This window comes from Camelina sativa, chromosome 12 (assembly GCF_000633955.1).
Source record: "Camelina sativa cultivar DH55 chromosome 12, Cs, whole genome shotgun sequence".
In the NCBI taxonomy this organism is placed as follows: Eukaryota; Viridiplantae; Streptophyta; class Magnoliopsida; order Brassicales; family Brassicaceae; genus Camelina; species Camelina sativa.
This window is the reverse complement of record NC_025696.1, coordinates 27,057,179-27,071,439: the sequence shown is the minus strand read 5'-3', so window position 1 is coordinate 27,071,439 and position 14,261 is coordinate 27,057,179. Positions and strand designations below refer to the sequence as shown.

Below are 14,261 nucleotides of genomic sequence, written 5' to 3'. Positions count from 1 at the left end.
TTTTTCGGATCCAGTATATTATTTCATTCAAGATTAGTTATTTAAGATTCCAAACAGAGTTATTCGTTATAGGCAAACACTCTGATTTCATTTTCCTTTAAGGTATTTAAATGAAAACCATAAATTTTAATTACCAAAAATTCGGATATTTCCTTAATTACCGAGATTGATGAATCTTAACAGATAATCTTTTAAAAGGAATATTTAGTGATTCATTTAAAATCTTTAAAAACGAATATTCAAGTTACCAAATCTGACTAAATTGCTTGATTTCCGATATTATAATATTTCCTTAACAAAACTATAGTAATTAATTGTGAGTAATATAGATAGAAAGAATTAAAAACGTAGAAATTATATATATGTAAAGTTGTAAACTAATTTACAGAAAAAGTATACTGTATATCCCACATCGACTAAATATTTTAGAATATGGTTCATAATCACTATAAATATGTGACTAAAATGTTTAGAGTATAAATGAGCAGGAAGCTTGATTTATCAGGTATCCAAATTTAATAGTTTAATTTGGTTCTATATTTGAAAATATTTAAACTTTTAAAAAGTAAACATATTATAATATATTATAATATATTTACGTTTTTTAAAAAAGTTTAAGATATTATAAATATTTAAATTTTTATAGAATGTTTAAATTATTATAAATATTTGAACTCCATCGAAAGTTTAAAATATTATAATATATTTAAAGTCTATAAAATATTTAAGTAATATTAATATTTTAATTCTTAAAAATTTAAAACATAAAATTTTTTTGAGTTAAATCCGTTAAAACATGTGTTTTTATCAAACTATAAATTAAGCCATGGAAGCAGAGTGTGTCTATCCTCTTACAAAACTACTATCCGATATTGCGGAGTGTCTATTCTCTTACAAAACTACGTACTATCTACTATTGTGGTGTGTCTGTTTCCGTGAAAAACTACATTTTACAAACTACTTACTCTATTAGGATTTCCAATTTACTGTATAACCCCAAATATACAAATAAACACTATATAAATAAAGAAAATAAATCAAAATAAAAAACTATATTACAAAAATACAAATTACAAAAAAAAATAACTAACAAAATATATAATCCCATGCTACAGCACGGGTATCACCTAGTCTAGTATTATTTATAATAATCAAATTTATAGTAATTTTTTCCAAGAAAACATAGGGAAAAATGTTATTCTACTAATAATTTTCTGTTCCAAGATATTATTCATAATTAGCTTTAAATTTTTTGGTTATTTTTGTTTTGTAAGACGGTGCAGAGATTAGCAAATTAGCAATCTATAAATGGTAAATGCTACTCCTTCCGTTTATTTTTACTTGTCATTCAATTTTAGAGTTAATTTTTTGTTTCATATTATTTATTATTTTGTATTTACGATGCAATTTTATGGATCAAAGTTTTTATTTTATTTCGAATTTGTAGCTTATTAATTACTTATATCAAATAAAATAGTGTATGGAGGATAAAATAGAAAATTTAATTATTTTTTTAAAATGTGTGAAATTGTCTAGAATAACAAATAATATAAAACGGAAAAAGTATTTATATTATATTGTGAGAATGTGGTTAATTTATCCACCATTTCAAATTCTTCACGTCAGTGGCTAGTAATTTTGTAAACAAATCAAACAGTCCCGAACAATTTTTGTATTTTATGTTTTTTTATAACAAAAAAATGGTAAATTAAAAAAGAGTGAAGTGTGAGCTCAAATTTAATCGTTGGATTCATCCGTTTTAAGAATATTTCGTGATTATAGAACTTCGAAATTGTTTTCTAAACAACTATAATAAATTTGAAATATATAAAATTGTTACCTTTATTCTAAATTTATAAAATTTGATATGAAATTTTTAAAAACAAACTATTAGGTCAATAGGTCAACACGCCCCCACCACCATTGATTGATTCTCTGGGAGAGAGAAAAAGTTTGGTAATTTTTTACTCACCGACCTGAAAAGTCCAGTCCCCCACACCTTGACCTGGTCATGGATCCCAAGAAGAACCCAAATTTCTTAAACGCATCACCACATCATCAGAACAACGACAAGAAGAGGAAACAAACAGTTGTTAAAGGTTTCGACATTGTGGTCGGCGACAAAGAACTGAAGACGAAGACGAAGGAGAAGGAAGAGGAAGAACGGAATCAGCTTCTTATTGAGCAGGAGAAGAAGAAGAAGAAACCAAACAAAGATCGACACCTTAAAGTTGAAGGAAGAGGTCGAAGAGTTAGGTTACCTCTACTATGTGCAGCCAGGATTTATCAGTTGACTAAAGAGTTAGGTCTCAAATCGGACGGCGAGACTATTGAATGGTTGCTTCAACAAGCTGAGCCATCTATAATCTCTGCTACTGGAAATGGAATCAAACCCATTGGAGCCACCACTGATTCTGTTGTTGTTTCTCAACCTCGTCCTCTTCTCACGGCGGATCTGATGGTGGGTCATAACACACAAGGAGGAGCTCCAACTCCAAGGTCTCAAATGGCGGCAAATGGGTTGTTGTGGTGGATGAATGAAACAGGGCAAAACACCACTGAAAGGGTGTTTGATTTGAACTGCGGTATCGAGTTTGGTTTCAAAGGTGTTTCAGAGATGGGTTTAGGAAACAATCAAAGGCCTGGACTTGAATTAGCGTTGTCTCAAGACAGTGGGAATGTTGGGGCCTTGGGGGTTTATCAGCAAATGGGTCAAGAATAGTCTAGGGTTCATCTTCATGAAGATCAGCAACAGAGAGCAGAGAAAAATGGTTCTTAAAGCTCAAACCTTTAATGGCTTGTTACTTAGATTTGCATTGCATATATACATTTAGTGACTAGTGAGAATGTGATATAATGCTTTTGCTGAAATCTCAAACCTTAATGGCTTTTACTTAGATGTTGGATTTGCGTATATAATATATAGTGAGACTACTAAACTGTGCTTTTACTGAAATCTCAATGTGCTAATTTGCCTAACATCTCTCTAATCAATGGCTTTGATATACTAATTACGCTATAAAGTTACCAAGTATGTTCTGCAATTTAAACAACATTGGATTAAGCACTCATGATGATTTGAGTCTTGTTTTACAAAGGAAAGTTTTTTGTTTGGTTTAAGAACAATCTTGTTTCACAGCTAAGTTGGTTTAAGTCTCTGCAAAGTTGATCTCTTTTGGTCTCTGATGATGGCTAGTGCTTGATGGAGTTTGGACTACGCAACGTTTTTTAAGTGAAAAACAACGCGCGCCGTTCCATGAGAACAGTGAAACAGTATGATGTTTACTTTTGTATTGTGTCGACATAAACAATGAGATGGGCCTCAAAGCAACGAAAACCCAAATGCAATTGCCTCCAAACTTACATTTGATGCTTATTTAGATCTCTAATTATCTAACTCTAATTAAATTTTATGCCTTTGCATGTCTATTTCAATCTTTCCGGTTCTATATGTAATATGTGGATGAAGAAGCCGTTTTACATAGTGGATATGAAGTAAAATTTGGTCCAAAGAAAAGCAACAAATAAAATAAATGTCACATAAAATGGGTCAAGTATACAAAAAGGTTGACTTCAATTAATATATATACGTGATTCTCTTGGTCCCTCCTTCTCGTTTTGATTCGGTAACCTAAACCTTCTCTTTGCCTAGAAGAAACCTACGTACATAAATTGAACTACTTATCTCTATATTAAAATGGAAGAATCTATTTTAATCTTCTCTCTTTTTAACCCAAAAACGAAAAGTCGTCAAAATAATTCTTAGATATTACATGTGGGAAAAAAACATGCTTGTTTTCTGTGACATTCTTCTAGATGTAAACAATGGCATACTACTTTTTAAAAAACAAGATAATATGTCTAATAGTAGCTCATGGCTTGGATAGTTGGGTTTTCTATCATTCAACAATTATAGTTTTTCTCTGAGTAGGCAAATCAAGATCGCATTCCTCAAAGTATACAAAATACTATGTACTTAAGAGCCGTTCTTTGTCATAAACTAATATATTGAATTTGGAAATGATTAAAAAGTAGCTTCATTACCAATATCATAATATATATATTCGTTAAAAGTGAGTAATTTTGTGTTGTGATTGAAGTTTTCTTACATAAAGGGAATATGCATGATATCATCTATTTGAATTTGCGAAAAACAAATAAAAAGCATAACATGAAAACATCGTAACGAGTAAGATAAAATGACAAAGAGGAAAGAAGTTAAGAAATCATCCAAAAATTGGGAGGCCTACTCTCAACTACCAAAAAAAAAAAAAATGCACAAGTGTTTGTTGTGTTAGGTCATTTATTCAGTCACCTAACCCTAACTATATGAAATACGTTAAATTCATACATAGAAAAATAAAGAAAAAAAACGATTAGTCAATATAACTTTTTTTTTTTGTTTCAATGAACAAAAATATCCATCTTTCAATCTAGACCGTCCAAGTATTCTCTTTCACATCATTCTTACGTTTTTTACCCAAACGAGGACGAGAATTTTATGAGCTTGTGGGGTCACACTCACACTACAATGTCCATTGGTTTCCCCATATATATCACATGAGAATCCAACTCGACTTCATAACATTCAACACTAGTTATAATCCCAACCACAAACCCATTTTGCTGTCTTCTCCATTTGGATCAAAGATGGTTTGTGTACTTATTGGTTATCATAATTGATGTTCTCTTATTTTGCCTTAAATAATCTTTTTAATAAATAAACCTCACGCTTCTTTTGTATATTCAGGTTGCCGAGAACAACAACAACAAAGAAGTAACACTCTCTGCATCAATGGAAAACAACATGAAAGGAACTAACGTTCATCTTGAGGTTCATCAAAAGGAACCAGCTTTGGTCAAACCCGAATCCGAGACACGAAATGGGCTTTACTTCTTGTCCAATCTTGATCAGAACATTGCCGTGATTGTTCGTACAATCTACTGTTTCAAATCTGAGGAGAGAGGGAACGAGGAAGCAGTCCAAGTAATTAAGAAAGCTCTGAGTCAAGTTCTTGATCATTACTACCCTCTTGCTGGACGCCTCACCATTAGTCCTGAAGGTAAATGATTGATTAATGATTACTTCGGTTTCGGTCTTCATCTTGTTTTAACTTAGACAATAACATCATTTAATGTCTTTTATGGTGTGAATTCAGGTAAACTCACAGTTGACTGTACTGGAGAAGGAGTTGTGTTTGTGGAAGCAGAAGCAAACTGTAAAATGGATGAGATTGGTGACATAACCAAACCAGATCCCGAAACTTTAGGGAAACTTGTTTACGATGTTGTAGACGCCAAGAACATTCTTGAGATCCCTCCTGTTACCGCTCAGGTATACTTACTTGTCTTCCTCCTCAAGCAATCTTTTTTCTTAGGGTTGCATTTTTTTGAAGGTGAAATCTGATTTGTTAGGGTTTAAAATTGATTTGAGTTAACAGGTGACTAAATTCAAATGTGGAGGATTTGTTCTCGGACTATGTATGAACCACTGTATGTTCGATGGTATTGGAGCTATGGAGTTTGTCAACTCATGGGGTCAAGTCGCTAGAGGCTTGCCATTAACAACTCCTCCATTCTCAGACCGAACCATTCTCAATGCTCGAAACCCTCCAAAGATCGAGAATCTTCACCAAGAATTCGAAGAGATCGAAGATAAATCCAACATCAACTCTCTCTACACCAAAGAGCCAACTCTCTACAGATCCTTCTGCTTTGACCCCGAGAAAATCAAGAAACTTAAGATCCAAGCAACAGAGAACAGCGAGTCTCTCCTTGGTAACTCCTGCACAAGTTTTGAGGCTTTATCTGCTTTCGTGTGGAGAGCAAGAACTAAGTCGTTGAAGATGTTGAGTGATCAGAAAACGAAGCTTCTCTTCGCCGTTGATGGTAGAGCCAAGTTTGAGCCTCAACTGCCAAAAGGATACTTCGGGAATGGTATTGTTCTCACAAACTCCATCTGTGAAGCTGGAGAGCTTACCGAGAAACCGTTGAGTTTCGCTGTTGGGTTAGTCAGAGAAGCGATAAAGATGGTCACTGATGGATACATGAGATCTGCCATTGATTACTTCGAAGTAACCAGAGCAAGACCTTCTCTTTCCTCGACACTTCTGATCACTACATGGTCGAGATTGGGGTTCCATACCACAGACTTCGGTTGGGGAGAACCGGTTTTGTCCGGTCCAGTAGCTTTGCCTGAGAAAGAAGTAACTCTGTTTTTGTCTCATGGGGAACAGAGGAGAAGCATTAATGTGCTTCTTGGACTTCCTGCTTCAGCTATGGATGTGTTTCAAGAACAGTTCTTACAGATATAATATGAACAACAACAAGAAAAAACATATATCTGGCAATTATTGTCAAAACCTATTCGTTTCACTCTGTTTTTCTTGCTTCCTTATTTTCTTTTTGATTTCTGCTGAATTATTATTATTATCTTCATCTTAAACTTGTCTGTATCTTGCATCAAGTTCCAACCATAAATTTCTATTATTTCAACTATATTGTAATAGTATTTTTATATTATTATTTGATTCATTTCAAGAGCGTTAGATTTTATTTTTAAAAAAAAAAACTAAAATTTATGTATAAATAAAATAAACAAAGTCTTAAAGATAAAGGATACAGAGGACAAGAAGACAGAACAGAGTGATCCCTGTTCCAGTCTTAAAGACGTAGTTAGAGTAGAAACAAACAAAGACTAAGATTATTACCAGTTTGTTTGTTCTCTATTACTTGCCACACAAGTCAAGATTCTTTTGTAAGGGTCTGTAATTCAAAGCCGTAAACCCATAGACACAGAGATTAGAGCTCTTGGACTTAAACACGACCTGATCCGTTGTAGTGTTAATGCCTGGAACGTTGCAAGAATCTGAGGAGCTACCGATCAAACTTGCCTGACAAGAAGCCATTAGAGAATCTTCGGCGCAAGAAACGCCTTCTAAAGATGTTATGTCTAGCTTGTAGAGTCCAAGCTCGTTTGTGGTTCGATTTGCAGAGAACGTTATCATCTCTCTAGTTATCCATGAAGCTGAACTGAATCTGCAGATTACTCTCACTTCCACACCTGTTTCTTTTTTTGTTAGTTAGAAACGTTTCAACTTCAACCTAACAAATTTTAGAAATGCTGAATAGAATCTTTACCAGGAATGAAGTAGCTGTTTTTTGAGAAACTGTTGTTGGAGCAGACGTCGCAATAAACAAGACCAGTTACAGTAATCGTTGCATTTGGTACGGCTGATGAATGTTTCAGAGACAGAGAATTTAAGGACAGAAGTTGCAGAAGTAACAGAAACATTATCAGTTTCTTTCCCATGTCCACAAGCTTCAGCATTTTTTTTTTTGTCTTTGGATAAACACTTGGTTACAGATGAGGTTTACTATTTATTTATGTGGTTGATGGAAGAAACAGACAAAGAGAATGGGCCAAGAGGTTAAAGACAAAAGAACAAACAAAGATCAAACAGTAACTCCTCCATTTAAACAAAGCTTCAAGGTTGTCTTTTTTATTTTTTAATAAACTCAAGACTTCTGTGGAGAAAAAGATGAGCAAAGCAGAGGCACAAAGAGATGAGACCAATTAAAGGAAAAGTAGAGAAACTGAGAGTGTGGTTGGTTGGGTTTTACGTTTATTGAGCTCTCTCATGCTCTCTCTATTTAAAGGGTTTTTGTCTATGAACCCCCCTAAAAAAGTTACTAAAACTAGAAAGTAGAAGGGAGAAGGTAAACCACTAGTGTGAATATATATATGTATGGACCACTGAAACTAAAGTGTAACCATCATCAATTCATCATCATAAACACCACCAAGAAAGTGGTCAGAGGAAATGTGGCTGATTTTAGATAACATCAATACAAGATGAAGCCAAACTACGATATTTTCCCGGTTAAAGTCTCGGTTTTGGCTGAGCACTGGTAGAGAATTTCAGGTTTAACCATACAAGATAAGCTTACATTATACTCACTGTATAGACTTTTTTTTGTTCTTCACATTATACAACAGCTGCATAAGATTTTCAGGTTTAAAATCTACATGGGCTTGAGGTTACAGAAGGCCCATTAAGCGTATAGCTGTTCTTCTTATAGGATTTGTTTTTTTCTCTTTAATTCTTGTAATGCTTCAAGGTGACTCCAACTCGATTGATACCATTTGTCAATCATTTCTAATTTTCTATCATCAACTTTCTTTTTTTTGAGCAAAAAAAAGAAAGTTTACCTTTAACAAATTGTATTAAGTTTAACATAATAATCTCCAACACCAACATACATGTTTAAATAATTGGTAAACTATCAAAATTGTTTAGATGTTAAATTCGCTGTAAAACAAATGTTTAAATTTAATTTCCGTTATCGAATCTCTTTTATGAATGACAAGGTCGACTAGTCAAGGTAGGAAACAGACCAATAGAAAAATGCCACGTCAGCTAATTTCGTTCTTCGCTTTTTTGGCTTATAAAAAAAAGTGTTAAGCTGAACTAAAACGACGGTGACAGACTGACATTAGCTATACGCCTATAAGCTCGATTTTTAAAATATTGATTTATCGCACAGTGTGAGAAAAAAGAGAAGCAAAAAAAAAAAAAAAGAAGAAAAGGGGAGGAAGGAAGAAGAAGAAGCCAAGAGCAAATCTAAGGTCTCTGACTACTCATTTTCATGTCGGAGACTTGCCGGAAGCCTAAGAATCTCTTCAACGGAGACTAAAAGCTTTTTTTTTAATCTCTTGTTCTTTCGTTTTTTCTTCGTTTTTAGTGTTTTCCCCTTTGCTTACATTTGAAGAAATCAAGAGAAAGCGATAGAGAAACTGAGAGTGAGAAGAGAGAGAGAGAGAGAGATGTACGTAGTGACGCCTCCTCAAAGATCCGGTATGGGATCCGACTCTGATTTACGGGTTTACCAAACATGGAAAGGAAGCAATGTGAGTTTTTTACTTCTTCTTTTTTTTTTTTTTTATGTGAAAGCTTTAGGTTTTGGAATTTTTCAACTTCTGTGTGTTATGCTTGAGATAATTTATGTTTGTTGTTCCTTCTATTGTGTTGAGATTTTCTCAGTTCATGGGCTCTGATTAGTCTGTTCCAATCTGGTATAGCTCAAAAATTGGGACTTGTGTTTCCGTCTGTTAACAATCCAAGCTTTTGATGTCATTGTTGGTATAAAGTCAAGGAGCTCTCTGTTTTAGGTCGTTACTTTGAAAAAATGAAATCTTTAGCTTTAACCAAGAACTTAGGGGTACTATCTGATTTTGCTTGCTAAATTTATCTGATTAATTCCATTTACAAATGGTTATATAGCTGATAATGAGGTTGTTCATACAAACGGTCTAGGAGTAAGGTGGACTGAAACATTTTGAAGGTTATTATTGCTCATAGCCCTCTACTCAAGTGTTGTAACAAATACTCTTTTATTTTTATTCCATGTCTGCAGATATTTTGTCTTCAAGGAAGGTTTATCTTCGGACCAGACGTGAGGTCACTTGGTTTGACCATAAGTCTCATTGTGGTCCCTGTTATTATTTTCTGCATCTTCGTCGCTAGCAAACTAATGGAGGACTTCTCTGATAGTTGGGGAGTATCAATAGTCTTTGTTGCTGTTGTCTTCACCATCTATGTGAGTTATCATAAGTTCAACTTTGCATTGTGAAACGTTTTCTGTGACTGGCTCCATTCATAACAACTAATGCTTCCCTCCTCAGGACATAATTCTTCTGATGCTTACATCCGGAAGGGATCCAGGGATTATCCCAAGAAATTCTCATCCTCCTGAGCCAGAAGTTCTTGATGGAAACACAGGATCCGGGACAAGCCAAACTCCAAGATTACCTCGTGTAAAGGAAGTAGAAGTTAATGGGAAAGTATTTAAGGTCAAATACTGTGATACTTGCATGCTCTACAGACCACCTCGCTGCTCACATTGTTCTATTTGCAACAACTGTGTAGAAAGGTTTGACCATCACTGTCCTTGGGTTGGTCAATGTATTGCTCAAGTAAGTTTCTCGGTCTTTTCGTTTTCATGTCTTATTATGTTCTGACATTAGTCTATATAATTCATATCATGCTCCTTTTGGAATTTGCAGAGGAACTATCGATTCTTCTTCATGTTTGTCTTCTCCACGACTCTTCTCTGTGTATATGTGTTCGCCTTTTGTTGTGTCTATATACGGAAGATAAAAAAATCTGAAGATATAAGCATTTTGAAAGCAATGCTCAAAACTCCAGCTTCCATTGCTCTGATAATCTACACATCCATATGTACGTTCTTCGTTGGAGGCTTAACATGTTTCCATCTCTATCTCATCAGCACAAATCAGGTACCCTCTTAATCCTTTGCCTCTTTCTGAAAAACCTACCTATCTCATTCGCTATGCGTGTTTAATCATTTGAGCTTCCTTTATTCTGTAGACTACATATGAGAATTTCAGATACAGTTATGATCGGCGTAGCAACCCACATAACAAAGGAGTTGTTGATAACTTTAAAGAAATCTTTTTTTCTTTAATACCTCCTTCAAAGAACAACTTCAGGGCATTGGTGCCGAGGGAAAATCCAATGCCGTCGAGGTCAGTTGTTGGCGGTTTTATGAGTCCAAACATGGGCAAAGCCAATGATGATATTGAGATAGGTAGGAAGGGTGTTTGGGCCATGGCTGAACATGGTGGTGGCAAAAATGATGATAACAATGAACGTTTTCATGTTAACGACAACGAGTTAAACGAGTTATCACCAGACATGAGGACCATAGTGGATAGTGGTGAACAAGTCGATAGGCCAAACAATCACCCGAGGAGCTCAAACTGGGAAATGTCACCAGAAGTTATGGCCTTATCAGCAAGAAGAACTTAGAAACAGGATAAGAGAAAAACTGAAAGGTGTTTTCAAATGTTTTATTCATTGATGTATTGTGTGTGTGTTGTAGTTGTTTTAGTAGTATTGTTTCAGACAGTTAAATCTTGAACCATTGTGTGTTAGTGTAATCTATGACTTTTAACAGTACTTATCTTTCAGACTTTCACAATGAGAAAACAAAATGAATACAGACGATTTTCATACTGTACTTTGCATATGATAAAATTGCTGAAACTGAACTTTCAGACAAGTGGACCATAAGACCAGACAACTCTTATTATACTAGTTAGTGTTCATCGAAGCACGGCTCTGCAATAAATGCAAAAGAATCATAAAGTCTTCTTTCTTCTTCTAAGTTCTAAGGAGAAGAAAGACCATTGTAATAAGATCTTTAAATCTCTTTAACCAAAAAATTTTGGCTTGTTTAAGAGAAAGGTTAGAGATTGAACATTACAAGCCAACATTTTTGGTTTAACAAATTTAAAGATTAGCAATACATAGGTATATTTGACATTGAACAAAGACAAAGACAATGAACAGAATCAACAAACTGGTCAAACCAAATATGAATAGCCTTACTGTACCAGACTAAAAATCATTTTTCACAAACATTTATGAAGAAAAAATAACTGTTTTTAACTGAGAGTGAAGGTAACTGACCAGTCAAAACACCATAGACGACAGAGATAATAAAGAGAGTCAATAGGAGTGCTCATAAGTGTGATTTGTATGCACATGTTATAAATTATATAAAAAGACGAACCATATTTCAGTTGAAATGTCACTATTACTGTTTTAGCATCCTCTACTCCTCTTTATTTAGAACCTTAGTACCTTACCATGTGAGTGAAGAGTTCAAAAACCTCTGCAAAAACTCTTTTTTTTTTTTTTATCTCTCTCTCATTAAATCTTACTTTCAAACACTAAATAGCCAAACTTCAACAGGTAGCTAGGTTTCTTTCTTTGTCTTCTCTTAGACATACCAAAAGAGATTTGTGGTGTTGACTCTGGGTTTGATTTTGGTGTAATTTACAGCAAGAATAAAATGTATAAGAATCAGCTTCAAGAGCTTGCACAGAGAAGCTGTTTCAACTTACCATCATATACTTGCATAAGAGAAGGACCAGATCATGCTCCAAGATTCAAAGCTTCTGTGAACTTCAATGGTGAGATATTTGAGAGTCCCACTTACTGCTCTACTCTCAGACAAGCTGAGCATGCAGCAGCTGAAGTTTCTCTTAACGTCCTTTCTTCAAGAGTCCCTTCGAGATCCTTAACTGCTAAGATTCTTGTAAGTTCTCTCTGTCTTTTTCTTCTCGGTTGTGATCATCATGCACTCTCTATATCTTCATGTCACACTCTCTATATTGAAGGATGAGACAGGGATTTACAAGAACCTGCTTCAAGAGACAGCACATAGAGCTGGTCTTGATCTGCCTATGTACACAAGTGTGAGATCAGGATCTTGTCACTTCCCAGGTTTCTCTTGCACTGTGGAACTTGCTGGGATGAGGTTTACAGGAGAATCAGCAAAGACAAAGAAACAAGCTGAGAAAAACGCAGCAATTGCAGCTTGGTCCTCTTTGAAGAAAAGTACATAAAACTCTCTTCCAAGTTGTTTCATAAACCCCAAAAAGCATCTCACTTCTCTAATTGATCATCCATATCCTTTATTCTGATGTACGTGTAGTGTCAAGCTTGGAATCTCAAGATGAAGAGAAGGAACAAGAAGCAGTAGCAAGAGTACTCTCAAGATTCAAACCCAAAGAAGTAAGAAGAAGAGAGACAACAAACCAATGGAGAAGAAGAACAAGTCATCAAGATACAACAAACAAGGATTTGCTGACTGAGAGATTGAGATGGATCAATCTATTGACCAATCAATCTTCATCATCATTAACAACACAGAATCAACACAAGAAACCAAGTTTCATCTCTCTAGTTCCCCCACCACCACAGCCTAAATTTTCCAAAATTCTCCCATTTAGAACAAATCTCCAAGAAGCTAAGCCAGAGACAGAGACGTTTCCTTTACCAATGGCTGATCATAAGGCCAAACTCAATGAATCATCAAACAGCTTCAGCAAGCAATCACCCTTTTCTGACAAGGGCAGATACAACTTCTTCGGAGGTTGTAGCCTAAACTCTAATAGACCAGCTCCAGCAGTTCATATGAGATCAGTGATCCCTGTTTTCGCTGCTCCACCATCAAAACCAAACCTTAAACCGAACCCATCATCGTTACCGTCGTCAGTCAATGAATCCACCACATCCATAAACCCTTGTTCTGTTACAAGTACGTCGGGACTGGGAGGCCAAGAGAAGAAGAAGAGTTCAAGTTGTGAAAGGATCAAACTTGGCTTAGAATCGTGAGTTTTAGATCAAACCCATGATTAGTTAGCTAATTTTGTGGTTTAAACGACTAATCTCAAATAATATCGTTCCTTGTTAAGTGTTGTCAGTTGTATAATAGACCAGAATACGTTTCCGTTTCTTGATTGTGTTCTTGTTTTTTTTTATTTTTTCTGGTCCGACATGAAATTTGAATGCTTGCGAATTGCACAGAGAACGAAAACATAAAGAGAGAGAGAGAGAGAGAGAGAGAGAGAGAGAGCATTAAATTGGGGAAGAAGAAGAAGAGGAAGAGAAATGTGAGTTGTTTTGCAGGTGAGAAAGAAAACAATAAATGGGTTTTTGTCCTCCTCCATTAATGCGCCGAATGCTCTGTTCTGCTCTGCTTCCCACTCTTCTTCATTAATGGTTTTGCTCTCTATACCGTCGGTTCTAATAATTAATTAATATTTCGAAAATTATAAATTCCCCCTTTCCATACACATCCCCAAGTTACATTTTTGTGTGAAAATAAAAAAAAAGTTAAGATTTTGGACCATATAAAACATTATGGTTTCTGAAAATGGCATTAGTGATTTGTGCTTTCTTTGACATAAAAAAACAAAAAAAAGACATTTGTGATTTGTGTGACACAAATTGTGTCATTCTCCCCAACTATAATAGACGTTGTCAAGATCGAACAATATAATGCATGTTTTAATTTTTTTAATAATAATATAATGTTACGACCATTTTCCAAAATTCAAATTCCTATAAATGCATTTTCTTTTTTAAAACAACTTCCATATAATATCAAAGTTATCATATTTTCATATAATGCATGTTATTTCATAGCCATAAGTTTTATGCATGTTATTCTATACTATAGTAATACTTAACATTTATTCCTATTCTATAACTTGACCTTGTAAAATAGATAAAGTGAAATTGTGTTTTCAATAAATGTTAAGTTATCATTGAGCCAAATTAAAAAAAAAAAAGTGTTAACTTTGATAGATTGTTCTTCTCGACGATAAAATATACTCCTTCCGTTTCAAAATATAGGATGTTTTAAGCAAAACACGCAGATTAAGA

The 14,261-nt window shown here is 34.5% G+C and overlaps 5 protein-coding genes across 5 annotated transcripts; 4 read left to right on the top strand and 1 right to left on the bottom strand.

Annotated features, from left to right (window-relative positions):
• Window positions 1,924–2,950, top strand: LOC104732696 (transcription factor TCP6-like). The gene has a single exon (XM_010452274.2). It carries the CDS (start codon window positions 2,012–2,014, stop codon window positions 2,720–2,722), a length of 711 nt encoding a protein of 236 aa, XP_010450576.1. The 5' UTR covers window positions 1,924–2,011; the 3' UTR covers window positions 2,723–2,950.
• On the top strand, window positions 4,543–6,534 carry LOC104732695 (omega-hydroxypalmitate O-feruloyl transferase). Its single transcript, XM_010452272.1, has 4 exons — window positions 4,543–4,653; window positions 4,751–5,063; window positions 5,160–5,335; window positions 5,442–6,534. The coding sequence occupies exons 1-4, from the start codon at window positions 4,561–4,563 to the stop codon at window positions 6,312–6,314; spliced, it is 1,455 nt and encodes a 484-aa protein (XP_010450574.1). The 5' UTR covers window positions 4,543–4,560; the 3' UTR covers window positions 6,315–6,534.
• On the bottom strand, window positions 6,568–7,587 carry LOC104732694. Its single transcript, XM_010452271.2, has 2 exons — window positions 7,141–7,587; window positions 6,568–7,063 (listed from the first exon to the last, which is right to left on the bottom strand). The coding sequence occupies exons 1-2, from the start codon at window positions 7,328–7,330 to the stop codon at window positions 6,729–6,731; spliced, it is 525 nt and encodes a 174-aa protein (XP_010450573.1). The 5' UTR covers window positions 7,331–7,587; the 3' UTR covers window positions 6,568–6,728.
• Window positions 8,828–11,031, top strand: LOC104732691 (probable protein S-acyltransferase 6). Its single transcript, XM_010452268.2, has 5 exons — window positions 8,828–8,911; window positions 9,418–9,600; window positions 9,686–9,976; window positions 10,067–10,300; window positions 10,392–11,031. Exons 1-5 carry the CDS (start codon window positions 8,828–8,830, stop codon window positions 10,830–10,832), a joined length of 1,233 nt encoding a protein of 410 aa, XP_010450570.1. The 3' UTR covers window positions 10,833–11,031.
• Window positions 11,606–13,333, top strand: LOC104732692 (double-stranded RNA-binding protein 5-like). The gene is made up of 4 exons (XM_010452270.2): window positions 11,606–11,780; window positions 11,871–12,126; window positions 12,209–12,428; window positions 12,526–13,333. Exons 2-4 carry the CDS (start codon window positions 11,881–11,883, stop codon window positions 13,206–13,208), a joined length of 1,149 nt encoding a protein of 382 aa, XP_010450572.1. The 5' UTR covers window positions 11,606–11,780; window positions 11,871–11,880; the 3' UTR covers window positions 13,209–13,333.